The sequence below is a fragment of the Parasteatoda tepidariorum genome, chromosome 6 (genome assembly GCF_982258835.1).
Source record: "Parasteatoda tepidariorum strain Cologne lab strain chromosome 6, Ptep-v5.0, whole genome shotgun sequence".
Classification (NCBI taxonomy): Eukaryota; Metazoa; Arthropoda; class Arachnida; order Araneae; family Theridiidae; genus Parasteatoda; species Parasteatoda tepidariorum.
The window spans coordinates 26,087,689-26,115,484 of record NC_141760.1 but is presented as its reverse complement, the minus strand read 5'-3'; the positions used below and the strand labels follow the sequence as shown (position 1 = coordinate 26,115,484).

General features: G+C 30.5%; 1 protein-coding gene across 1 annotated transcript in view; it reads left to right on the top strand.

Moving 5' to 3' along the window:
* The window catches only part of LOC107450170 (NACHT and WD repeat domain-containing protein 2-like), a 147,872-nt gene extending 140,634 nt beyond the window's left edge, over window positions 1–7,238 (top strand). The window contains exon 25 of the mRNA XM_071178889.2: window positions 5,997–7,238. Within this exon, the coding sequence (XP_071034990.2) occupies window positions 5,997–6,547 (551 nt within the window). The 3' untranslated portion in view covers window positions 6,548–7,238. The remainder of the gene's footprint in view (window positions 1–5,996) is intronic.
* Window positions 7,239–27,796: the final 20,558 nt, after the last annotated feature.

The following is a 27,796-nucleotide window of genomic DNA, read 5'->3' as shown; positions in this document are numbered from 1 at the left end:
GTATCTTTTTTCACTACTGATTTTTTTTTTTTTTTTGAAAAAAAAACTATTTTTAATTTTTAATAAGGAATACATAAAAATATTTTATTTTTATCTTCTTCTTAATTTTTACTTGATCTCAGTTTTTTCTGTAAGCAAACTTTTATCCGTTTGATGCTTTTTTTTCTTTTTTAAAAAAAATCTAAAATGGAAAATAATCAGCAAATGCATAACCTGCAGCGACTGCTGTCATGGAGCTTACTTAAGCATAGTTATTATGATTATAAGATGACAAGTTAGTATTGGAAAAACGAAAAGCTCCAGTAAAGTTGGCTCAGTGAGTCAAAAATATCTTTTTACTCGAATAAGGATTTTGAATGGATAATTTATGATTAATCTAGTTTTTTTTTAATAAAATGTATTTTTAATATAAGTCAGTGAAATGTTTAAAAATATGAATGCTTGTGAATCTGGAGTAAGAGGATAATTACAATAATTTTTTCAAGCAATTACTAATATTTCGAGACATTTGTTGTGTATTCATCGATCTAGAAGGAAAAAATTAGATTATTATGTAATTAAGCAATTACTTCTGATATAATTTCATTAAATCAGCGACAAAAGCATTTTTTTTTGGACAACTTGCAAAATATTATTCCGGATATAATGTTTGTTTGGTTTGGCCACTAGCACAAAAGCTGACTTGCAGAATGCAACAAGATATCTAATGTGTTCGCAACTGCTTTTGTAAGAAAGAAAACAATCATCGTTAGTAAGACTGAATAACGCTAATTAAACGCAATTTCAGCAATTAAAAACTAAAAAACACAATTTAAGTTTCACTAATATCTATATACACTGGTGTGCAAAACTTAAGCAACAAGTGGTTTTTCGTTCACAGCTCCACAACAAAGTATAAGATAGCCAAGAAATTGCAGTATAATATGCACGTAATTCAGTAGACAGATTATTTGTATGCAATTTTTAGAAATAAAACGTCGTAGGTGATGTAAGTGTACGTAAACCTTGTGGGTCGGCGCGCGCAGGTCAAAGCTGTGAAAAAAGGATGGAGAGCACCGTAGTTAAAGACATTCGCTGCAAGTGCAAGTGATTTTTTTTGTGAAACATATCTTCAAGAAATCATTTAGACGACTTTACTCGAGGAAGAATGATTGGGAGGCTTGAGCAGGGGCGTAGTGTGACCAGTGTCGCCGAAGAGTTCGGGATTAACAAAAGTGTTGTTTCTCGTGCTTGGAATGCCTTTAAAACTACTGGTACAGCTGTTCGGAAGGTTGGTGGTGGCCGTCCAAGGAAAACAACACCAAGAGATGACCGTTACATCGTCCTCCAGGCGAAAAGAAACCGTTTTCAGTCAGCGAGCGCCATATCTCAGCAACTGTGCACAGCCACAGGGCGTCAAGTATCAAGATTTACAGTGGCCAGACGCCTCCACAAAGGTGGCTTATTTGCTAGACGGCCTGCACGCTGCATACTTTTAAAAGTTAGCCATCAGCGGCACCGTTTATAGTAGTGCAGAGAACACGAAACCTGGACACCTCATCAATGGAGTCGCGTCCTCTTCACAGATGAGAGTCGTTTTAGTGCTACAAGCGATTCTCAACGTCAGTTGGAGCTCGATTTCATCCCAATAACATCGCGGAAAGAGATCGTTACGGTGGTCCTGGAGTTGTCGTCTGGGGTAGCATTATGTTGAACAGGAGGACTGAGCTTCAGACCTTCGACCGAGGTTCTGTAACTGGAAACCGCTACAGCAATGAAGTAATCCTACCCCATGTGCGTCTGCTTCGAGGGGCCATTGGACCAGACTTCATTTTTATGGATGACAATGCCCGGCCACTCCGTACTGCGAATGTTCAAGAGCTACTGGAAAGTGAAGATATCACACGAATGGATTGGCTAGCTTATTCTCCAGATCTAAATCCCATAGAGCATGTGCAGGATGCATTAGGGAGACGTCTTGCGACACGACAGTATCCTCCTGGTAACACACATCAGCTGAAAGATGCATTAAGGGAGGAATGGAGACGTTTACCCCAAGAACTCCTGGATAATCTGGTGCTTAGCATGGATAGACGATGCCAAGCAACAATTACAGTAAGAGGAGGGCATATCCCATACTAGAGAACATCTGCCAGTTGTACTTACGCTTCTTCAGGCAATCATGTGTAACGCCACTATATGTAAAATAAAGCCATTTTTTGTTCCATACCCTACTTTAAGGTTTATATTCATTTCTGCGCCGTTATTCTTTTACCATCGTTTAAGTACAAAATAATGTACATCATATTCAAATTTCAAGTCAATCGGATGATTTCTTGTAGAGTTATGGCAAAAAACGCACTTGTTGCTTAAGTTTTGCACACCAGTGTAGTTTGTTTTCATTATAAAATAAGAGGAAAACTACAAAATTCATACTTTTTATGAAATTTGTTAGAGAGTGAATTAACTAACTGTCAAGCCAATGATTTAAAAAAATAATAAAATATATTCTTAACAGCCAACAGGCTGCAGCTGCTGTCAATAACTACAAATTAATTGAGATTGTCTAACGAAGCTAGGAGCCGTTCCAATGAGAGCAATCTTCCCCAAAATCGTAACAATTAGTCGGCCTGTACTAGAATGAAGCCAATTGCGATATAATTTGTATTAGACAAAAACTTATTTGTTCAAAAGAAATATTTGATCTTTTAAACAAGTATATTAAAAAAAACTGTTTCATTAATCGGCATTAAATATTTTGACCTATATTTAAATGCATGTTAAATTCTGTATAATTGATCGATGGTTGATGAATTGATTTAAATATATATTTATCTATGTATATGTAATTTAATTTATGTGCTGAATTAATTATATATAATGAATCAGTTAAAAACGTAAGAATACTCCTTAAAAACGACTACTAAAGATTACTAACATCTAAAGTCAGATTACTAGAGATTAAGATTACTAACATCTACCATCTAAATCAGAATGCTTATGACTGATTTAATTTTCTTTGGGCAAGTGATTATTAAAACAATATCAACAAAAAAAAAGATAAGAAAAATACGATTCACTACAAAATGAAGAAAATTGTGATCGCCGCTAGGTGATTGCAGGCTACCCATTGGTAAAATGGTTGCTGTCTAATTTCTTTTTTTTTTTTTTAAACGAAACTTCATTGAGTTTTCACCTTGGATATCTTTAACTGTTAATCCTGAACTGCTCGGTACACAATTTCCCACACATATTTAAATGCAGCTCAGACACATTCTGTGTAAATTCTTTTGATGACTGAGTAGACATTGAACAGCCAATCAAGATCAATATTAACATTTTTGGATTGGTACAATGGTGTTTAATGGAGATTGTAAGCTGCATCACGCACTCGTTTCGGATTCACAAGTTGATACATGAAATATGATTTGAAAGTTTGTTATTTTTTTTCAAATTTACATGAATAGTGAATGAATCATTTATATTGCGTGAAAGACTGTCTACAGTTGTGAGCGTTGACAATGGATCCTTTTATCCTTAACACTGGTGATCTCGTATTTGCATAACAGGGTTCGGAGTGTCGCCATTCGCTAGGGTTCAATTCTCTCAACTACTTAGGTACTTTTGTGAGTTATGGGCTACATGCTTGTGTTTGCAATCGGAATTCTTTCCTTTTTCCGTTTGTGTTATGCTTAAGGTATTCCCGTCTACGCTGTTTGACTTTGCCTTTTTCAGCCTCGGAAAATTTAGGCCTTGGCAACGCTTTTTTCTCGCTGGAACTCTAACCTTTGGAACCATGTCAATCAGTTTGTGATCCTCTTAATTTGTGATATTCACCTGAATTAGTATTGAAAACGATTCACTTTGAACTGTAGGTTAGAATTTCTGATTCTTATTTAAAACAATAAAATCAAAAATATCGTTTAAATTATGAAATTCTCTCTTATTCACATCTCAAGAAGTATTTATGGGATCTCCCTGACCCCATGCCCAAAAATAAACTCTCCAACTTAATGCATAACAAAATTAAAAGTGAAAAAAAAAAATAATTCCAAAAAAATTACCAAATAACAGCGGTCGCTATAGCAACGCATGCGCACTGTTTACTATTACTCTTGATTATTGCAGTTGAAAAGTGCGGACGCCATAAAACCCAAACCAACCCATTTTGCCTATGTGTAATAGAAGTATATTATTTTGAAAATGCGTCAAACGACAAGATTTATTATTCATTGAAGCTTTCATCGCAATGAATGTAAAATACTAGATTTTGAAAAAATCCTCTTCAAATCTGTCTCGTTCCATTCATATTTCAGTCTATATAAATAATTTTGATTTTTTTGCACCTTTGTGTTTTTGAAACTATAATTTCAGAGATATGTTTTAAAATACATTCCCTATCTTGATGAGTCTCCATTTTTGTTAATGTAATAAAAGCATGACAATTTGATATCGTTCATTAACCTAGATTCACTTAGTTTAAAAATCAAATTAAAATAGTGATAGATTTCTTAATACACTTTTAGGTTGATTAAAACTAAAATTTCTTGTTGCTTAGACTTTATGTAAAACTATCCAGACAATTAATTTTTAAAGTTGCATCGGAAAAAAATTCGAATATCATATTTTATTATCATGATCAGAATGCGGAAAAGCGTCAGCCGTATATAAAAGAAATAACTTTTATGTAACAAAACAAATCCAGACTGTTGATCATAATTTTTTGCAATCTATGTAAATTGTAGCTACGGTGGCTATACGGAGATTGAGTTTTAGCCTCATAATGAGGTGTCTCAGCATCGAATCCCAGAGGTCACTGGTTGATACGAATTCTGTTCCCGGATCGCACCAATCAAAAATCTTTCGCAAAATTTCCTCAGTGGTTGACGTTTTTGGGGAGATTAAGGTTGATATAAAATTACTATATTTTAATATATTCAAATATGAATATTAAACAGAGCGATAGCCTCCCAATGAGGTGAATCAAGTTCGAACGGGAATTCTGTTCTCGGATCGCAACGTCCATTAGCGATGGCTGGTCGATGCGAATTCTGCACCCAGCTCGCACCGACCACGGTACTGACGTAAAAATATCCACACTGGTTGGCGGCACATGGGCTGGAATCCCCTTGCTGTCGGGCAACGCGTAAGAGGTTTCCGGGATTTTTTGCAAATGACGTTTTACAAATGACGTATCGTGACGTATTGCAAATGCTGGTTAGTTGCATCAAAATAAGTCCTCCTTGAAATCTAATTTTTTTCAATGTTTGGTTTAAAAGTCCTCCTTGTCTTCTCGATTGGGTTCAAAAGGTAGATAGTTGAGCAATGATAGTCGTAAACTCCGAATTAGGTCGGTAGTTCAAAAATGGCTATAAAATAAAATAAAGTCTCGGTGGATAGTGTGCATTCAAAACAGGACGCATTATTAAGGTTTCATGTTTATTAATCTTATACAATGTGCGCAATAACACCAATTTTCAGGTTTGCTTTTATTGGTGATGTAAATCAAAAAGCCTATTGGACTTGAAAATTATTTTTTGCGATTTATGACAATTGCTGTATTCTGTGCTAATAAGTCAATTCCAAGTTAATTGGCAACGTTTAGTCTTACTATTCATTCCTTGACTATGAATTATCCAATTTTCCATTTTAATATTAACACTGTAATTTTTGAGTGTGAGCAATAAGCATCGTGAAACGTTGTTTCTAAGTCTTTTATAGCTATGGTAATATTTATAGAATACAAAAATCTTTATTTTTGAACGCACGATTTATCCTCTATGCTTACAAATTTTCTTTATTTCTAAATGATGCAACTTATTAAAATATATAATTTTATTGAAAGATGAAACCAGAGAAATTAGTTAGAGGAATAATATTAGAGACCTAATTATTTCGAAGTATTTACATTCCCTTTAATCCAATCTTAGTTAGCTTATTATCTACACAATTTTATCTACATTATTGTATTGCTTTTAATGCCATATCCCTATTAACTTTATTATATCTATTAACAGGACATTCTTGGAGAGGTGTCGTACCACAAAGAGTCTTATTGCGGGGCAATCTGAAACGAGAGCAGTCATTTGATTCGTTCTACTGGGATTTGCGCTCATCATCTCCAAAACATGATCTCGGATTAAGTTTGGAAGATTTTAGAAGGGTGCCTTCTCCTTTTGGAAGCAGAGAGCATCTTCATCTTGCAGGGACGGTATGGGATGGTCGTGTGGGTGGCCGGGGTTTCGCCCATGCATCCGATCTCCAACCCAAAGCTAAATTACCGAAGCATAAAATGCTTAAGAAACAGCAGAGTATGTTTGCTTGCTTTCCCGAGTTCATGACTCAACAGATCTCACCTCAACAGCTCATCTCGCCACAAGGACTCATAAAAGAACTTGATCAGCAAAGAAAAGTTGCCGATTTCGGGAGAATGACGCCAAAGCTGACAGCACAGAAATCACTCAGTAGGGCTGCGAGCTTAGAAGAAACAGGTGCCAATTCAAATGGTAACCCTGATGGGGACAATGTGTCTATGGTCAAGCAGTCTTCTGTGTGCACTATATCTTAATGCTTGGATTTGTTGTATAGACAGTGAAATCTAAACGCATAAGTGTTTAAAGCACATCGTGTTCACCGCACTTATTCACAATGGAAGCAAATATTTCATGGATGAATGTTGGCAAGGGTTTCCTCACTGATCTTTGATAGCCTTAACTGCACAACGAAACTGCATGCTTATTTAGCCATCCAAATGAAAGTCTTTTCAGTTATATTCCCCTTCCATTTATATAGTATCTATTTTACAGAACTCTTGTAATTTACCCCGATGATGATTTGGTACACTTTTAAAAGGCTCTTCCACTCTCTACCGAACTCAACTGTCAATGGCGAGGAAAATTTTAAAGATGATTTTAACCATCTTTATTTAATTTTAACAAAAATAGCTGATGATGGATATTTAGTCTATTTGGCAGTATCTTTCAATTCATGTAAAATACAAAGCCACCACCCAATCACAATTTGAGATATAAAGTATGCGGTATTTCAAATTCTTTATTTATTTTTTTTCTAACGAAATTATTCCAGTACAATTTTGAAATAAAAAATTTTTGATGGATAATTGAACAGTATACAGCTTACTGCTTTTAGATTTTGATAATTATCTTTGTTTTCATACAATTAACGCTAAAAAAAGTTTTAGCGTCATACAAATTTATTTTCATTAGTTTATAGTAATAACTATAATAAAATTAGATTTTTAAAAATTTAAAAACTGAGAAATGCATGGTTTTAAATTACTTAAAATCATTAATCGCATCACTTTATTGGTTTAAGTATTTAAAAAAAATTCCTCGGAGTCTTAACAATTATCAAGCGCTATTTCTCCTAATCTAATAGAGAAACTCCCTTTTTTCCATTTTTTAAAGTTATTGTGTTATTTAATATAATACTAGATCATCAAAAGTTTATTAATGACAAAAAAATATCAAAATTACGCAAATCAAAAATTTAACTTAAAATCAAAGATGGCGAGGGTAGAAGCCTGTTAAGGGAAAAACCAAAACGCTACATCTTTTCAGTACGAAGTATTAAATATTTGTTTAAATTTTTATTTATGATGATAGACATGAAAGTTTATGATGTAAATGTAAATGATTTTTCATTAGAAGTAAGTTAAACTAATAAGTTTACAAAAATTTAGTTCTTAAACTCTTCTGGTTTTTTATGACCTATTTATTACTCATCTAAAACATTTATCTATTACTGTACTGCTTTCAAGAGAATTCTTCTCAGACCAAAAGTATGAGACTATTTACTGGTTTTATAACATTAGCGAATCCATCTCTAAAGGATATTGAGAAAAATATTTTAGGTAAGTACATAATTAGCCCGGAGTCTTAATTTTTTCAATAGTTTTTTTTTTTTTTGTATTACTTTGGAACTCATTCTTTTTATTCTTATGTCAAAATGAAACGATAAATTTCTCATCCTTATCCGAGGTAACACACCCTCAAAATAATAATAGTTTCTCGGGTTTGTGCGAGTTTTCATGGTAGCAGGGCAGTTTGACAAACTTTAGTTTTGTTAACAGAAATCAAAGATGTTTATGAATGTGTTCCCATTTTTTATCCGGGTTTCACAATGACTAACAAACTGACTTACAAAAGAAAACGTATATTTTTGTTTCAAGATACAAATAGAGTAGAAACAGATATTCGTTTAAAGTTAAGTTTATCATACATTATATTAGTAAGTACCCCTAATAATAGAAACAAATAACAGCAACTTACTTTGTCGATACCATAATCCAGCAAAAAGAAAAACAATTTTGTAGTTTAAAAAACTATATTAATGAAACGTTATTAATAGAAATTAATTTGTCGATTTATATAGATATTAATATATATACAGGGTGATAATTTTTGAACTATTTTCCTGTTTTAGATGAACTGGCATTTTCTGTATCATGAATATTCTTTTCAATGTCGTTAATAACGTAAGCAGTGTACTGATTTCTTCTAAACTTTCGCTTTTTCTGACGAGACTTTTGTCAGTGTCCCATAGTAAGGAAACAAATTTATTAAAATGAACAATAAATCAGAAATTTTATAAAAAAGAACGAAACAACGTAGATAACTAACTCTAACAAATACGGAATAATAAAAGTGAATAGAACAGCTTGCGTCAATCGAGAAAGATGTAAACAAACACCAATTTAACAGCATTGCCAGGCTTAGTTACTTGGTATTTTCATCAAATATTAGCTGAGGCTTCACGGTCGCATTTTAACACGGAACAAAAATTAAAAAACTGAGTAAATAGTTTAAAAGTAAAAAGAGCAAGATTAGATGCTTTTAGTTCAGTTTCAAAACACCACGTGCAAACGAAAGCTGTCAAATCGACTCATAATGAAACAACAGTAACTTCGTTACAAGCTATCAGAAATTAATTATCTAAATATTTTCTTGAAGCTAATGAAATGATTCAAAAAAGTAAAACACTAAATCTGATTTGTCAATTAATAAAAATTGCTACTTTTGGGTTGTCGAATAAATATAAAAACTACTGAGTGCAGAAAGTTTATTTAACGTGCAAACGTCACCGCAGACATTTGGACTCAGTTTCTGACTTGCTAGATATGCCTGCCATCATTGGCCATGATGTGGCGCAGACGAATAACAAAATTCTGCATAACCCCTCGGAAGTGTCTCAGCAATGGCTTTGGGGCAATTTCTGTACACATTGTCTTTAATGCGACCCTATAAAAATAAGTCACATGTGTTCAGATCTGGAAAAATATGTTGGCCAAGCGAGAAATATGTTGGCCATATAAAAATAAAGAAAAATATGTTGGCCATATTCCAGTGGCATCTGGGTCCAGAACACGGTTCCCGAAGTGTTCCTTCATTACAACAAACACTCTTTTGGTCCGATGAGGTCAAGCTCCGTCTTGCCGTAACCATATCTTGTCGAAATGAGGAGAACTTTGAATAACGTGGAAGAAATCATTTTCCAAAACCTTTACGTATCAGTAGTATCAGTAGTTACATTACGTATCAGTAGTTACATCAGTAGTCACCGTGCCGTCAACGAATATCGCACCGATTATTCCATGACTGCATATAGTCACCCGTTGGAGAGACTTCTCGATCTCAAAATGTGGGTTCCAAGTCCCTCAAATGCGCCAATTTTGGAGAAAGATCCGACAACAACAAGTTGCGTGCCCATTTGCATACTATATCCCGTCATGCCCTGTATACGACCACGAAGTTTGAGATTAATCACACAAACCGATCAGAAGTTATGATGGTTTTATTTCATATAGTTCAATAATTGTCACGTTGTAAATCGATTGTATCTTTAAACTGTGCAGATGATTCCTAAAATTTTTATTAATGTGTTAATGTGCAAAATAATAACGATTTGTATACACCCATTAATGAAACTGTCAAATAGCTTCATCCGAAAATGAGTTCCTTTTTTTAAAAATTTGTTTGCAAATATTTCATAAGAAATATAAAACGAAATTTCTGTGCATTGTTTTAAAATCTATATGGTTTTTAATTAAGGTATGGAAAAGCCTGAAAAGGAAAAAAAAACTTTGTTCAATAAACTGTATCGAAATGCTAAAATTTTTTAAGAAATAATTGAAAAGAATAACAGCATTCTCAAATAAAATACAATCATGCTTGGAAAATCTATGTTTATGTAAAATTCTGTCTGGGAAATAAATCCATCTAAAATCATGAGAATATGCTCCACACATCATTACCTTTGCAATCATTTTAAATCTCAACAGAAAGACTTAGAATTTTATTCTGTGAACATTAAGAGATCGTTTTATAGAAAAATATCATTTTACTAGTTTCTAAACTAATATTCCTCATAAATCAGCTTTTTAAAGAAAACTATACTACAATTCCTCCCCACATGATGCCTAAAAGAGTACCCGCACTTAAATCATTGATTTCAATTTATGTTTTTTTGTTGTTTCTGTTTCCTTCATCTTGACATTCACTGTGAAATGTTTGTTTTCAAATCACTTTTGACTTTCAGAGAAACGCTCTTCACTTGGGAATTTTAAAACCTCAACTCTGCTTTGGAACTGAAGAAGAACTGTTATCTTTAAATCCATATATTGCTTTCTTAGATATTTTATTTGCTTTCTTTTGCGTTCATAAAATAAAATTAAACAAAACTTTTGCATACCCATCTTATTTTTTCCTTATATTTATAAGCGTAAACGAAAATGATGGGAATATTTTTATCAATTATACAGATTATCTCAAAATTATCTTTTCAAATTTCATGTATAACATATGAAATAAATATAAATTAGGTAAATTTCTTTATTATTTGAGCTAATTCTTTCATATTGGAATCACATGATTTTTTATGAAACTGCTGCCTCACGCATGTGTTCTCAATACATTTTGGGAAAGTACATAGTATCTCGAATGTTATGTAAATATTACAGTAAAATGTTATTGCAAAATTTACAGCTGTAAAATTAGGCTGTTCTGTTTATTTATAATAATATCATGATCGGTAATACTAATCTAATTTTAAAATTGTACAGATGTTAACTCCCCTTTATTTTAAATGGTTCCTTTTGACTGATTACTTTATAAGCTCAATAGCATATCATCCTTACAAAAGCAAACAATAGTGAACTCTTAAGATAATGTTCTTCTTCAGTGTTAAAAAAAAAGATGAGTTTTGATCTCTGAATGAACAAGTAATTGCCACGGCCCTAAAAGACACCTAACAGTTCAAGACTTGGCTGAGTACTTGAACAAATGCAAATTCATCTGTGTTACTTCACTTCAAATTCTATGTATATATATTCATCACGACAAAGATTTACTCTATTACATGTTGACGTGTGTAAATGTAATGCAGCACAGCGTATTATCTGTTATATTGCCTACGCTAATACTTATCGTTGCTGATTAAACTAGTTTTTGAAGTCCTTATAAAGATTAAATGAATAATTTGGGACACGACAATAATGAATAACTATTTCAAACAGTTCAGAAGAGTGTTTTTAAAGAAATTTGCATATAGGCAATAAAATGTGTCCTTATATAGCGCTGCCACCTAGTGTGAACTTGTAAAGTACTAATCTCGAGACAATTCCAAGGAATTATTTGCTCCATGCCTTTCTAATAATAGATATTCCTTCAACTAATTAAAAAAATTTAAAACTTGTGTCACTTTGGCAGATTTTAAACTATTATAATTAGTTTCCTTGCTTAAATTACAAACTCAAAATTGTAGTAAATTTAATTGTTTAAGTTTCAAAATCACTTAGTAAATTTTAATTGACTATTTAGTCAATTAAATGTTTATCCAATTATATGATAAAGTGAACAAAATTAAACTCTCGATCTCTTAATTACAAAAGTGACTAGTATAAAAAAATATAACTGTGCAAAAATGACAAATATTTAAATTAAATATTGAACATTCTAATATTTGGCTGTCTTTTGAAATTTCAGCGTAATTTCGTTTATTTATTTATTTTTTGAATTAAATACCAAATTAAAATTTTAAATGCACTTATCATCGTGTGCTTCACTGTGTAAAGCTGATTCATCCAAGCTTATCGTCTTTTAGCTTTGATAAATCAGCCTTACACAGTGAAGCACATTTTAAAGATTACTATATATTTCTGTTAGGACATTGCATTCTTGTAGAATGAACAACAATAGTAGACGCACATAGATGTAAGCACAGTGAGCAAAATAAAAGTGAACACCCTGAATAACTTTTGATCTAATGATATGATTTCTAAGAAAAACTTTGAAGACCAAACCTTAAATATAACCATTTACTGCTGATGATATTCTATGTTTACGAAATTAGACACAGAACCATACTTTCTGAAAATAAACATGCTTTTGTTTTTAGACGTTGTACAGTGACACCCACAAAATGTGGAACTAGCCACAATCAGGGAACTATGGTCACAACAGTTTATTACAGAGAACGGTCGTAAACTTGGACTCCTTTATGCATTCTGTATTTGTGTTTCGCTATAGCTCTGAAACTAAGGAAACGAATAAAGAAAAAAGAATAACATACTTAAAAAACTGTTTTATTATATTTCTTAAAATTGTCTCTAAATTTGTGTTTTAATTAAATAATGATCGAAAATACATTGAGTTGTAAGGTTTACAAAATTTTTATACTAATTTAATCTACGTAATTTTTAATGATGAAACCAAATATTAAAAAAAAAGCAGATGAATAATTCTTGTTATATAACTTTTTTAAAATGGTGAAATGCGTAAAAGTGAAATTAGCAGCAAAATGATCAAATTTTCGAGCCTTCTTCAACTTTAACTATTATTACCATACTTTGTAAAAAAATAACTGTAAATATTTCAGAATATACAGTTTACAGAGTAAAAAACCGTTTCAAGATGCTGGAGAAGAATACAGACTTTTTCTAATTTCAATGATTACCCGTGCTCTGCAAGAAATTCTGACAAGAAATTCATTTTTTTCTGACTTTATTTTGTATTTTGACATTTTAAAGTATGTATATATGCATGTTTTGTATATTTGACAGTTTCAAAACAACAGTTTTTCTATATTTTCACATTAATCATAAAGAGATTAAAACTGCTAATTCAAATTCTAGTTCCTGCTATGCAGTTTTGTTTATCCGAAAACAACTTTATATTTTTTTCAAATCATTATACGATTATTTTCTTCACTTGTTCTTAGTTTTCAGATTTTCTTTAATAGTTTTGATCATCGTATGAATTAAATTACGAATTTGAGATTCGATTTCATTGCTGAATTGATTCTCTTCTTTATTTTTATCTGTTTTTAGATATAATTTGTCTTTAGTTATAATTTAAATTGTTGGACCATTAAGGCTAAATCAATATAGTTTTAAACGTTTTCATACTTAAATATTATTTCAATAAGTTAGACTCTTAAGATGAAAAAAGCTTGAGATTCTTTTAATAACCCAACACTAGAGGGAACAATGACCGAGGGATTTCAGTGGGAGGCGAGCACTCAGTGGACAGAGCTCTCTCCTTCCAGTAAGGTGCCCCGGGTTCAAATACCGGCATTGATTAACCATGCTATCTGCGCACTTTTCCCGGAGATTTTTCTGTTAACTTAAAAGATTTTTTTACAGTGTATTTTCTAGTTTGCAATTATGCCCCATATTTTGAGGGTAACAAACATAAGTCCTGCAGGTTAAAATAAGTGTATTCAGAAGTATGTTTTCGTGTCTGATTTAAATATAAATAATATATAAACATACATAATGAACTTAAAAGGTTTAAGAAAAACTTATATAACTACTTCAAAATATTATTTTTTATCAGGTAACGAATAAGTATTGCTCATAGCACAATGTGATTTTTGAAAGTCAGCAAAATATATATTGTTCCGTAAGGAAAACAACTTGAGTCGTATCTAGGTGTTTTGTATGTATTTGTTTCTATTTCCCTTCAGTAGGCAGCTAAGCTAATTGTTATGTGCATGCTACAGGATTATGTGTCAAAATGTGTTAAACAGTTTTACGATTTCTCGTAGTCATTGTTAATAAACTTGTCATCGTGTTTATGCAAGTCTATTATGTGATTGTAAATAATAAATGGTAATGTTCCCAAACCATTTTTTTTTAAATTACAAAGCTTTACTTCTATGCATGACCAGTTCTAAAAAATATTCGTTTTTCAATGTTTTTTTAACTAGAAATTATATTGATTTGCTTTTTTGTCAATGTTAGTTTTTCTGAAAAAATTATATTTAATGATTATGTGAAAATTATTGAAGTTATGGTTGGTTTTTGGTTATTACGAAACTTATTGGAAAATATCGAATTTTATATTTGTTATATAACTATTTTTTTAAACATAATATATTGAAAAATACAATGAAAAACTTCAGTATGCACCATTATAGCATAAAAGTATGCGTTTAATATATAAGAAAAAATTGGAAACATTTGATCCTCTTAAGCATCGCTGCTCCTAAGTTTAAATTACTATGTTTAAAGAAGCATCATTTAAAGATATGATAAAATAAAAATATTCCAGATTATAAGAAATTCTTGTCTTTTATAATAATGTTTCTCTTTTATAGTAATATTCTTGTCAAGCCCTACAAAGGATTTTAAACAAGCAAGAAGTGAGCCTAAAAACTATTTAAACTTTTTTTTTTGAATGAAAAAGATAAAAACAAGAAATAAATTAAAAATCTACTAAAAAGTAAAAACAACAATGTTTTTTCTGTCAAGATATACATTAAGAACGGGATTTTTGATCAGTTCATTAACTTTAAATCATGATAAATCGCAAAATTATTGTTTATAGTGGTATTCTCTACAGTGGAAACTTTATTTTAATAAAATTTATACTTTAAATTTAAAAACGAAATTATTTTGAAAAATGCTTGAAATAACAATCATAAATAAAGAAATTAAAGATATTTTTAAAACTTGTATTTTTTTCAAAGATTTTAGAATTGTTGCAGTTAAAACAACTAAATTCTGTGAAACTTGATAATTATCACGGGCAAATGAATTTTATAAACATTATCCTCAGCAACCACCAGATAGTTAATGCTGTGGGAACCACCCAATGTTCTATGTAAGCTATCTAAGTGTTGACAACATTACCCAATAAACAAAAACAAAAACAAAAAGTAATCCCAAAGATAGTTAAAAATTGCATTGTAAAATTGTAATATCCAAGTAAAAGTTTTTCTGTTCAATATTTCTGTATTTCAATAATAATGACAATTTTTAATTGTAAAACTTCTGGTTCAATTTTAAAACAATATTTCTGCTTAAAGACAATCTAATAAAGCTACTTATTAGTAAAACAATGTATGCAAATTATGCAAACTTTTTTAATTATTTTACAAGTGTGATAATGTATGTTTAATTTGTTTTTGTTCATTTTTTGTTATTTATTGGTATAATTAGACCTTGTTTTTAATTTTAAAAAGTATTTTACTATGTACAGTATAAAACAATTTCGATTTTTATTGTAATTTAGTTTTATGTAGTATGCATGAAGGTGTTGGTGGTTTCAATAAATGCACAGATACACGAAAACTAAAACAAAGCACGTTGTTTTTGTTGTGTAATAAAAAATATGCTGAATGAAATAAATATATTTGAATATTATCTGAGTGTTTTCTGAGTAATCGACATTACGTCTCAGATGTAGAATAATGAGAATTTAAAAACAAATTTAAGTCCAATTTTAAAAAGTATTTTTAAAAAATTGTGATTTAGTATTATGAGTGAAAATAAACCGAGTCATCAAAAGACTTTTTTTGAACCGTTGAAACACGATAATAATTCCTTGTACAACCAATTCAATATTTCTTCGTTTTTTTCAGTTAAAAGTCAGTTACAGTTTCGAAAGCAAGGTCATTTCATTGATATTGCCAATTCGTCGACAAAATAACAGTTAACTCGAAACAACCCTCCCAAGAAAATGGCATGTTCCATGAAGCGAATAACCGTATCAATAAAGCGACCTTGTCTGTGAAATGCCGATGTTGCGTCGACAAAGTTACCTTGTCATTGATACGTCGAAGCGCTGACAATGAACTACCATGTCAAGAAACTTCGGCGCAGTGTCTGTGAAATGTCGAGGTGGCGCAGTGGTCGGTAAACTTATTAGCCAAAGAGCCAAATATGAACATTACAACAATTTTAAAAAAAATTGGGAGCCAAATCTGCTTGTTTAGTAAACTTTTATTACACTAAATAAGTAGTACACTAAATAAAACTAAATTTCATACTTAATAAATATTTATCAATGCGAATAATGCGCTTGGATCTCCTTGGAAAGTTTGAGTAAGTCAGGTTTGTATGTTTTTGTTTTTAATTTTAGGCATGATTCCAAGTTCTCATCAATAAGACTACTTCTCAGTTTACTCTTGATAATGTTCATGCTTGAAAAAAATTGTTTGTATATATATGTAGAACCGAAAAGGGAAAGAACAGCAAACGCGAGCTTTTTCAGTTGATTGTAAGAGTCAGGAATACTATTCCAAGCTTTGAAAATGATCATATCTTCCTTCTCCAGGTCATTCAAAGCAGACCACTTGTGTTGTGAACTAAGATCAAATTTTTTCTTCTCCAATATTTCCAATTCAACACAAAGACGTTCCAATTTAAAGCGCCATATCTTCTTGTTTTTTAAATCCAGCAATTGTATTTCAAAGCTACCAATGTCAATTTCAAAAGGAGAACATTTCAACTCGGCTATCCTAACATTAAAAAGATTTTTGACAAATGCTAAAGTTGCTCTGGTGTTTTTAAATTCCTGAAACCTGCTGAGAAATGCTTCCCTCATATTTAAAATTATTGTTTTAAAATGGTGTTTATCAATAGAGGAATTATTTTCTTGGAGATGCTTCAGCAGGCTCGGAAAATGAAACAATGTTTCCCTTTCAAAATCCTAAGCAAAAATGGATAATTTGTTTTCAAATGTTATTACTTCTTCTAACATCGAAAAAATTAAGTTTCCTTTACCTTGCAGTTTACGATTAAGCTGATTTAGTTGAGACGTAACGTCTACCATGAAATAAAAGTTTGGATTACGTTTACGAAAACTAATAAAATTAAACTTGATGTTCGTTACGTATTTTTACAACAATATAAAATTTTAATTACCTATCTATCTTTTAACTTAAACAAAAAATTATACATGTTCTCGATTTATAGAAGAATTTTAATTTATCAAAATAAGATGTAATTTTTTTCCTACCAAGTTTTTTTTAAATGAAAATATTATTGCGCTTTCCGTGGATATTAGTGCCAGAGCCGTACTTAAGGAGCCAAAGAGCCACATGCGGCTCTGGAGCCGCACTTTGCCGACCACTGAGGTGGCGTAATTAAAATGACTTTTTGTCAGTGAAATGGTGTCAATGAAATGACTTCGTTAGAGACATATCGAATTCATATCAATGAAAAAGTCTTGTCAATGAAATGTAAAAATGGTTTTGATCAAATTATTTCTTTAATATTATATGCAAATATGACCAAATCTTTAACAAAAAATTACATTCAAAAGTGGATAAATAAAATTTATTTTAAACTTGGCATAAGAATCTTACAAATCCATTTTTTTTAAATCCTCATGAATGTTTCACAAATACTTACACATCTGAAACTGGCGCATTGGTATTGGAGACGAAATTAGTTTAAGACAACCTTGGTAAAACAATTCTTTCCCTTCAATAAAAGTTACTAGATGAACACAAAAAAAAGACAGATTTATGGAAGAAACTTATTAAACTTCTAACTTGTACGTCTTTAAATGTTAAAATTCCGGATTATAAAATGCAAGCTCTCATTACATTATTCAAAAAAACATTGACGAAGAAATAAATGAGTTCGCAAAGTGATTTATTTTCTACAATCATTATCTAACGAGCCTTGAAACATAATTTAAATTAATCTCATTTCGGAAAAAATTTAAACTTGTTTCTCTAATTCTCTTTTATTCAGTTAATTAACTTCATTTTTCTGAACTAACTAATCCCTTTCATTATTTTAATGTAATTAAGGGAAATTTTTTTCTTGTTTCATTTGTCTCTTTTTTCGAAATAAAAACTATTCTTTGTTCTTAAAGAAACCTTTGTTTCAAATCTAAATAAATTTCTAGAAGTTATGAAACCGTGCGCTGTGAGAAAAAAAGTCTTTCAACATTAAACCGTAATATTGATATGATATGTAATGAACCATATCATATCAATATTACGGTACTCATTACATATAATATTGATATGTAATGAACCATAATATCCAGAAAAACTTCAACAACCAGAATAAGTGGATAAATTAAAATTTATTTCTCTCAATGTGGAACCATTGCATCATATTATAAAGCTTAAGAAAAAAAATTTATTTGGAAGATAATAGGGTTCAAATAAAGGTTGTATTTAATTTGAATAATACTAAGATTTCCAATCTCAAATAAGCAGGTTTCGGATTTTTATAACTTTGGTTTTGCTCTTCGTGATTTCATTAATGATTATTTATTGCTTTATAACTATTCCACACTTTCTCACATAAACTTTAACTTGTCCTAATATACATCTCTCCCAAATACGTAATTTTTTCGGTTACTGGAGGTAAAGGTTAAAGCAAAACTGTATAAACATATTAAAGGTGACAGATAGGTAAAAAGCAAAGAAAATTCCAAATTCCACACAGTTAAAGAACATTATTTTTATTTTAATGCTTGACCGAAAACAGGATTTCATTAAATTCTTGACTCTGAATGGGATTTCATAGCAAAATTCTGAATCCTATGGAACATGCATCATAAATCTTCCATCTACTAAAATAAATTACAAAACAAGTTAGTCAACTCAATAACTATAATCTTGTTTCAAATGTATTATTTTCATCATGATATTTTTCATTTTTTGGAAGAGAATTTCGATTCTCTAAAAGAAGTTCCTGTTCCTGCAACAAAATCATGTCTTCTTAATTAGTATAGTATTTTGTTAAAAGGGCGTGTGTAGCGATAAAATTTTAATATTCAAATGCGGAATATTAGAACAGAATCCATTCAAATTTGCACTGAATTGGATGTTTAAAAAAGAGTATCCAGCAAATAGATTTTTAATACAGATGGCATGTTTCGGACCCATCGGTTCAAATGAAAAAAAATAAATTCCTTTTAACATCGAATGAACAGAAAGTGAAATATTCATTTTCAAATAAAGGTGGAAAAATTTACTAACCTTTAACATATTCAAATATAAATATTAAGCGGAGCGCTAACCTCTCAACGAGGTGAAACGAGTTCGAATGCCGGTGCTGACCGCTCATGATAGTTCTGTTCTCGGATTAATTTTTTTGTCAATAATACATATCTGCTTAACAAGCGTTAGATTTTAAATAACAGTCTGTTTTCTGTGAAATAAAAGGTTTTTAATTGGTACACCAACAGACAGTTTTTTTTTTTTTTTTGTAAATTCAACAGAATTTTTTTATATTATGAAAGATTAGAATATATTTCTTCACCGAACTTTAAGTTATTTCGCAGAAGGGAATTCTTACAAAATTTTCCTTTTTATATAATATCATGTTTACATTTATTCGAGTTTTCCCTTTTCTTTGATTATGACAGATGAGTTGAGATGAGTAGACTTGCGTGTTGGGACTCAATTTTTGGAAGCTGTAAAAAGCAGAAAAGTTCTTTCGGGACTTCGAATGATCTTCGAACATTTATTTCAACACAAACTAGTTTTGAAAACTTTCTGTTTTCTCAACATTATCTTTTATCCAGTAATTTTGATCTAAGCCAAATAAATCAACATTTAAATTTATGTATTCTTTAGTATTTTTTTTTGTTTATAAGTGGAATGTTTTATTTTATTTCATAACGACGTTGAACAGCCGACCCAATTTTTTTGGAATTACGACAATTAACATTCAACTCCGTTGCCTTGTAATTTTAAACTAAATCTAGAAGGCAAGGGAACATCTGGATCAAGTATTGGGAGAATTTGATTTCTTTCGTGGAGGACTTTTTGTTAAAACTTACATGTATTTGAATAGCATGTAGAGGAGAACCACGAAAACCTCTCACGGACAGAGGGGACTCTAACCCATAATCCGTCTACAACTGAGGATATTTTACGTCAGCACTGAGCCATAGGATTTTAAATAATCTCTTTGTATTCTTTTTTAATTATACAAATTAGATGAACACAGTCTTACACAAAACAGCCTACGTTAAAAAGTAATTAAAATTTGCCATTTAAGAATTATAAAATAATAACTAATTATGTTAACTATAAAATATTTCATAATTAATCAAGTTATATAATATAATGAACGAACATTTTCAGATGTAATAATTAATCTAAATTAATGAGTGTAATATTTTCTTAACATTAAGAAGGGAAGATAAAGATATATTACTAATTCAGTCAAATAAGGAAAAAATTAAGAACATGCACTTTATAACTTGTATTAACTCTGATGAGAGCCAGAGATATATAGATCTTCTTTTTTTATTCATGATCATATCATAAGTATAATTTTTCTGTTTAAAATCACGAAATATTAAGAAAATAATTACTCTTTTTGATAAATAAAGAGAGAATTATTTCATATTTAATTTTGGGATATAAATGTTTTTCAGATCATGCTCCTAGTACACAATGGCACAATGCTAAAAGGACAACAAAATTGATCAATATTATGGTTCAAAATAACAAATTCATAAATAGCTGCTGAAACAGTTGTTTCTGATCGTGCACCCTGCGCTAAAAAAGGATAAAATGTTAAAGGGGCAAAAAAATTTCTTAACATTTTGGTTCAAATTAACAACTTTATAATTCAGTTTTTTTAGTGACTGAAACACAAAGTGCACCATGCAAATTGCGATTGAATGTTAAAGCTGTAGCAAAATTACTTAGTAATATGGTTCAAAGTAGCAAACTTCATGATTTAGTGTTTTAATGACTGAAATATAAGATAGTTTCAGATCATGCACCGTGCATATAAGGACACAATGTTAGGGTTGCAACAACATTGTTTAATATTATGGTTCAAATAATTAAATTTGTGATTTAGTCTTTTAGTGACTGAAGCATAAAGCTCTTTTGGATCAATTGCAGTGCACATAAGGACACAATGATAAGGTTGCCAAAAAATTGCCCAATATTATGGCTTAAAGTAGCAATTTTATGATTCAGTCGTTCAGTGACAGAAACATAAAATTGTTTCAGATTATGCACCGTGTACATAATGACACAATGTTAAAGGTTGCAACAAAATTGCTCAATGTTGTGTTTCGAAATAGCAACTTCAGCTCGTTTAGCGACAGAAATTTAAAGTTGTTTCTGATAATACACAGTACATATAATCACAAAACATTTAGTTTGAAATAAAATTACTCAACATAATGGTTCGTAGTATTAATTTTGTGGTTTAGTCTATTACTAATAATCTTGAAAATGCAATGAAAAACATTTATGACTCACTTTTGTTCTAAATTCAACCCCCTTTTTTCTTTAATAGAAATTATAAACTATTGTAAAATATTATTGCTAGATTTATAGAATCTTCTTTATTCTTATGAACTTTGCTAAGAAATCGATTTATTTTCAGAATTGTGTTTTATATGTTCTTTTTTTACCGTCAACGGTCAACTCTTTTGACAAGAAGTTTAAGTTATTGTAATTATTTTTTTTAATTTTGGCTTTCGTAAAATGTCGCGTAAAGTTTTGCAAAATTTTTACAATGACTAAAAGAAAGTATTGCCATTGAAAAAGAAATTTATCTATTCTTCTACTACGAAATCCTCAACCACACTACTTTAAAGAAAATTTCTCGTATTGCAAATTGTTGAAAGGAAAGAAACCTGCTTTGCATTAAAAAGGAAAGCCAATACTCCAACTTTTATAAAATGCAAAGTCTTATCTTTTGCGAAAGTTGTGAAAATATCCGATGCTGAGGCTGAATAGTATCACTTTCTTATCTTTTACTATAAGAAATTATCTTAAAAGTCATTAGGTATTAAACTTTTGCATGATAAGTTCACGCATATGCTTTTTTGCAGATAAAAATCGAAATTGATCAAATTAATTAATCGTTAAAGATTTAGTTCCTTAATTTTTTTAATGTTACATAATTTCTCTCAAAGTTTTTTAAAATTATGCAAGCAAATTTCGAGCCTAGTAAAAACAGTTTTAAGAGAAAGAAATTTCTAATGCTTAAGAGGTTTTATGCTTGCGTGAAAGTATGTTTTTATGAAAGCAATATTTTATGCTTTATTATCTACACACTTTTTTTGTTTTGTATTATAAATTTTTATATTTATTTAAAATTTAAAAACAAATATAGATACTCACATTTTAAGAAACTTCTTCGAACAGCCTTCTGGTATATGCGTCGAGCGAAAATGTCACAAAAGTGACGAAATAACTATCACAACTTCTTCAAGGAAACGAAAAATCATCAAAATTAAATAATTATTTATTCGTTCTTTTTCAAAAAGAAAAAAAAAACATCTTGTCTTGCCAAATGCATCTAACTTATCAAATAATATCTTTACCGTGGGCACTATACAATGTCACTCACACAACACAAGAACGACAGATAGAACTTAGAGATAAATTTGCCACATGCCCGAGGCGAGATTCGCATCCGGGATCTGCCTGATACGAAGCCAACTCTCTCACCGCCACGCATTCGGTCGGTTTGTTTCATCATTTTAATTTCATTTGTCCAATTTTCACTCTAGTTAACAATATCTTACAATGCACAGCGATGAGCTTCTGAGTTGAGGAAACATTTTCGTCATGCATTTGATAGTTCATATTATGTAACAAAGCACGTGATTTCGAGACGATGGGAATCTCAAAATGAACAAAATACAGCTCAAGGATTGCTGAATCGCCTAAAGTAAGAGTTTCATTTCCGAGAGTGTAAATAATTTTGGATTGTTTCAGTTTTTATTTATTTATTTAATTTTAAAAAATTTTATTTTTCAGAGTTGAGTTTAAATAAATGTGTTTAACTTGATCCTCTTTATGCTCTTTATAATTCATACACTTTAATATGTTTCTCCAAGTATTTTTTCAATTAATGATTGTCCAAAAATGGATTTTCCTACTCAGTTTCTTGAGAAGTTATCTAGTGGTGCAGACGGTTTAGGTGTCGCACACATCAATGGTTAGAGATCTGCGGGTAGTGAGTTCTGACAATCGGCAACAAAGCAATCGGCTGGTGTAAGCAGCAAAGTGCACGTTAAATCTGCAGTTGCTGAAACTTCTTTCGTTGGCAGTGGTGTGAAGTTGTAAGAAAAGAATATAAGGTCAGGCGTTGTCTACATGGTTTGGCATGCTTACCATGGCCTTAAAAAGATACATCCCTTAAAAATGGAGGTAGATACTTAGACACGGTTGAGTGGTGTGTGTACATAAATATGATACTTTCAATTTTACCATAAAAATGTTACCAAATGCGATATTATAAATGTTCTAAAATATTGTTCAAATGTGCTTCAATATTAACAAGGTCACCAGTTGAGCCATGTTATTGTGCAATATTGCCTTTTTTTTACATTGGATGGCACAAAATTACAGTTTATTTGATCATCTTAGTATGGATACATTTATTTTCCTGAAAGTTAGCACTTTTCTACATTAATTTTACCACTCTTCATATGTTTGCTTATTTATTTTGCATCAGTTTAAGTACTTTCATATCAGTTTAGTACATTCATTAAGCTGTTAGTTAATATTTTTCAAAAGGCATTACAGGTAGTAAAAATAAATATATAACTGCAAATTTATTGACGGGAATGCTATTGAAATAGTTATTTTTGATGAGGTATGTTTTAATATTTTATAAAAAGAAATTCGTTGAATAGTTTTGGGGAATAATGCAGAAATTAATAAATAATTTATCCGAAATATTTATGAAATTTATCTCCAAAACAGTTATGAAACTCTTTACCAAAACAGTTATAAAGAAATGTTAGAATGCTACACACGGAAAATATATATAAACAATTTGTTTTAAACAAATTGTTTATGTATATTTTCCGTGTATAAATTGGCTTATAAAGTATAAATTCGCTTCTAAGCAGCCTTTGAGTCAAACAGTCTCAAGAAGCGTAGTTTTGTTTGTTAAGAAAAAATTAAATAATAAGCTAATATAAATTTCTCAACACGCAGCATATAACTTGAATATTCAACCAAATAAAATTATGTTATAAAGTCCAAACAACTAACTTTTTTATAAGATTATAAGATATTACTTCGAAAAGCAATATTAAATTTAAAAAAAACTGAAAGAATAAACACAGGATAAAACGCCTAAATAGTTAATGATACTTAAATACTTTGAGGCATTAAAAATGAAGTAAAAGAGAACTGACATTTCAATGCCTTTACCCTACAGCTCTGATTTGAGTAAAGAATAAAATTTAAATATTAGAGCTACTTAATTCTTAGCTAAAAACTTCTTTTTCGTAGTCTTTAAAGTAATTTCGCAAATCGGTTTAACATTTTATAAGTAAGGAAATTCATCTTTTACTTACGACTTTTACTTCAAATTTTTCAGAAGAAAACTTTTATTCTCTGATACTTTTCTTGTTTTACTCACTTGTATTTTTAACTGAAAGGGAATCTAAGATAGTGTCTTATTACACAATTTAATAAAGTTATTTATTTTATTTGCTCTTTTCAACGATATTAAAATATAAAATTGTAAAATAAGGCCTAAATGTATTTATTTCTAATTAAAGAGGAGATGTTTTAAATTCCATTTGATTTTTAATTGACTATATGATACACATTTTTTTTAAATGTTTTACATTTTTCCACAGCAGTATAATATAAGATTTCAAAAGGTTTAAAGACATTTACGCTGAATTAAAGAGGAGGTAACTAAAAATGATAGTTCCTAGTTTTTTTGTAAATTACATAATTAATTAGAGAGTAATTTGCTTACTTTTAAATATATTATTATATTATATTTTTTATTATGTTATTTAAATTACATTAATTGTATTATTAATTATAATTTGTTTCAATTATAAATACTTTATAATAACTTTAAAAAATTTAAGCTCATGGGCTAAGGGGGTATGAATTTCATATTCATACCCCCTTTCCAATACCGGTAATCATTTTGTATTTATATAGTTAACACACTAAATTAAATGTTCAATGTTTTTTTTAATTTTTTATTTACAATGGCCAAAGTTGCAAAAGACCACTCACCACAAAGGAAAGAACTACAAAATAAACAAACACAACAAACAAAAACAAACTTGGCAAGAAAAGTCTATGACCCCAATAAGTGTCTTGCGCCAGTAACGGTCACACAAAAAGATGTCCCCCAGTGCTGGGCAAAGACGAAGGTGGTCTGCATCCATCTCCGCTTGAAGGTCACAGTATTATCCGCTTGAAGGTCACACTATATTAGTCCCTGGTCACAGAGCATACACAAAGGGGCTCGAGCAACACAAATTCGATGAAGATGTTTGAGGAGGCAGTCAGTCGAAACCCAGCAACTGCCCTTTGTCTTGGCCACATAGGAAGATCTTTGAGATTATTCCCCCAGATCTTACCAGAATTTTTCTCTGTGTACTGGTTTAAAGTGAGAACCATAATCTTTTTCTTGATTAGGCACTTGGCATTGCTGAGAGGGACAGCTTTCTTTGGTGTCTGTAGGATAGAAGCTCCCTGCTTAGCAATATGGTCTGCTAACTCATTACCAGCTACACCTCAGTGTCCCGGGATTCACAGCAAAAAAATTTCATTAGAAAGCCCGAACAGATCCTGTAGGAACTTTTTACACTCAAGGATGTTAAAGGAGGTAGGAGTAGTGTTTGAATTCACAGCAAAAATTGCCGCTTTTGAGTCATAAAAGATAACAGGCTTAACAAAATTGTTCACATGACGATGCAGCTGCGACAGAGCTACACGAATAGCAGCAACCTCACCATCAAAGGCAGCTGTGCATTTTTCATGTTCACTGTAATATGAATTATTTTTAATGTAATTCTTTACTTGCTGTAAACAATTTAATTTCTAATATTTTAAAAATAATAGTTACTGCGTTATATTTTGATTTTGTTAAGCTATTTCGATATTTTTTGTTTTTCTTCTAATTAAGTATTTTTAGAAAAATACTCTTTTGCTGCTGAATACAATGGTTAATTTTTCTGAAAAATGATTTTAGGATAAAGTTATATATTACTGTTAAGCTATGATAGCATTTATCTATAGAATACATGAAGCAAAAAAAATTAAATTCCATTCTACAATGTTAAGGACTGATATTAAAAATAATAATGTGCCATTGTCATGCTTTAATTTTAGATATACTACAAACTTTTGAAATTATAATTCTACCAGTGCTTCGCTTGTTTTAAATGAAATGGAGACTTTTAATAGTTTTACTAATTTAAATTATCGAAATTATATAAATCTGCAGAAAATACCGGTTTCTCAGCTAGTAATGCATTTTAAGTTAACTACTTAATGAATTTCTTCACTGAAATATCCGTCTTAATACCTTCTAAACAAACATGCATTGTATGCCATGTGTCATAAAGATACCCCGCGAAACTTAAGCTGAAAGATACATTTGATAACGTCATTTTAAAAAAATGATTTGAATTTTAAAGGTGAAAAAATTCGATATATTCGAGAGCTCAAAACTAAACTTCCTTCCATCAAAACTTTGTGCTGAAAAGAATCAAACAAATTATAAAAAAAAAAACTTAAATTGGTGAGAAAATTAAAGTAAAATAAAGATGAAAAAGTAAAAAATAAAAACATTTGATTTTAATGATCATTTTCTCTAATGTTGTTTCTTATCCTTTTTTATTTTCCATTTTTGTCATCAAATTTGGAATTTCTTTTTCAAATCTCATTTGTTCAGGAACGTCTTTTAAGTCTTGAGACAGGGTGCCTATATTTGAGCGCGCTTGGAACATATCTGATTTTTTCAACTTTTAAAATTATGATGTAAACGAAGTGTTTATGATATCATAATATTTGTCACTAAATTTTCGTTTCTTAATATCCTAATGTTACTTTTGAATTTTTTTTTGTTTCGATATCTTTTAAAAGTAAATAATTATCCTGATTTGATTTGTGACTTAATATCTATAAAATATGTATTATCATAAGTAAAAGACGTGTCACAGGGGTCAAATTAACGATTGTATGATAATACTTTACGAGTGAACTGAGAAATTTATAAATAAATAATATTTTTTTTTCTTCGAATGGCAGGCACTGAACATTATTCTTCGCCTTAGAAGATGCCGGAATTATTACTCATTTCACGTTCCCCAGTGGGTACCTGTGAACCAAAGTCACGGAGGCGAGCAACATTACCCACGGCACACTGCCACAAACCCGTTTATAAGGTGGGCCACATTCACACATCACATACAACAGCGGACAACACAAGAGAGAAAAGCAACCATGCCCAGAGCGGGATTCGAACCCGCAGCCATTGCAGTCAGGCGCGCTAACCGCTCGGCCACCTGGCAGGCTAATAAATTAATAAATGGATACATTTATTTTTTAGTTCCAACAATATATTTATCTATTTAAATTGTTTAAAAAAATCAGTTCAAAACAGTGAAAACAAATATATCATCCAATATTCTGTATTTTATATAATAAAAAGATTAAAAAATATTTTCGAATATATGTTCTTAGAATTTATATAACATTTTCGAACTTAGTTTTCGCAGAATTCCCGACGCATTTTCGTTTCTTACACGTAAATATTTGAAAACATGAAAAATATTTCAGTTTTTTTTCT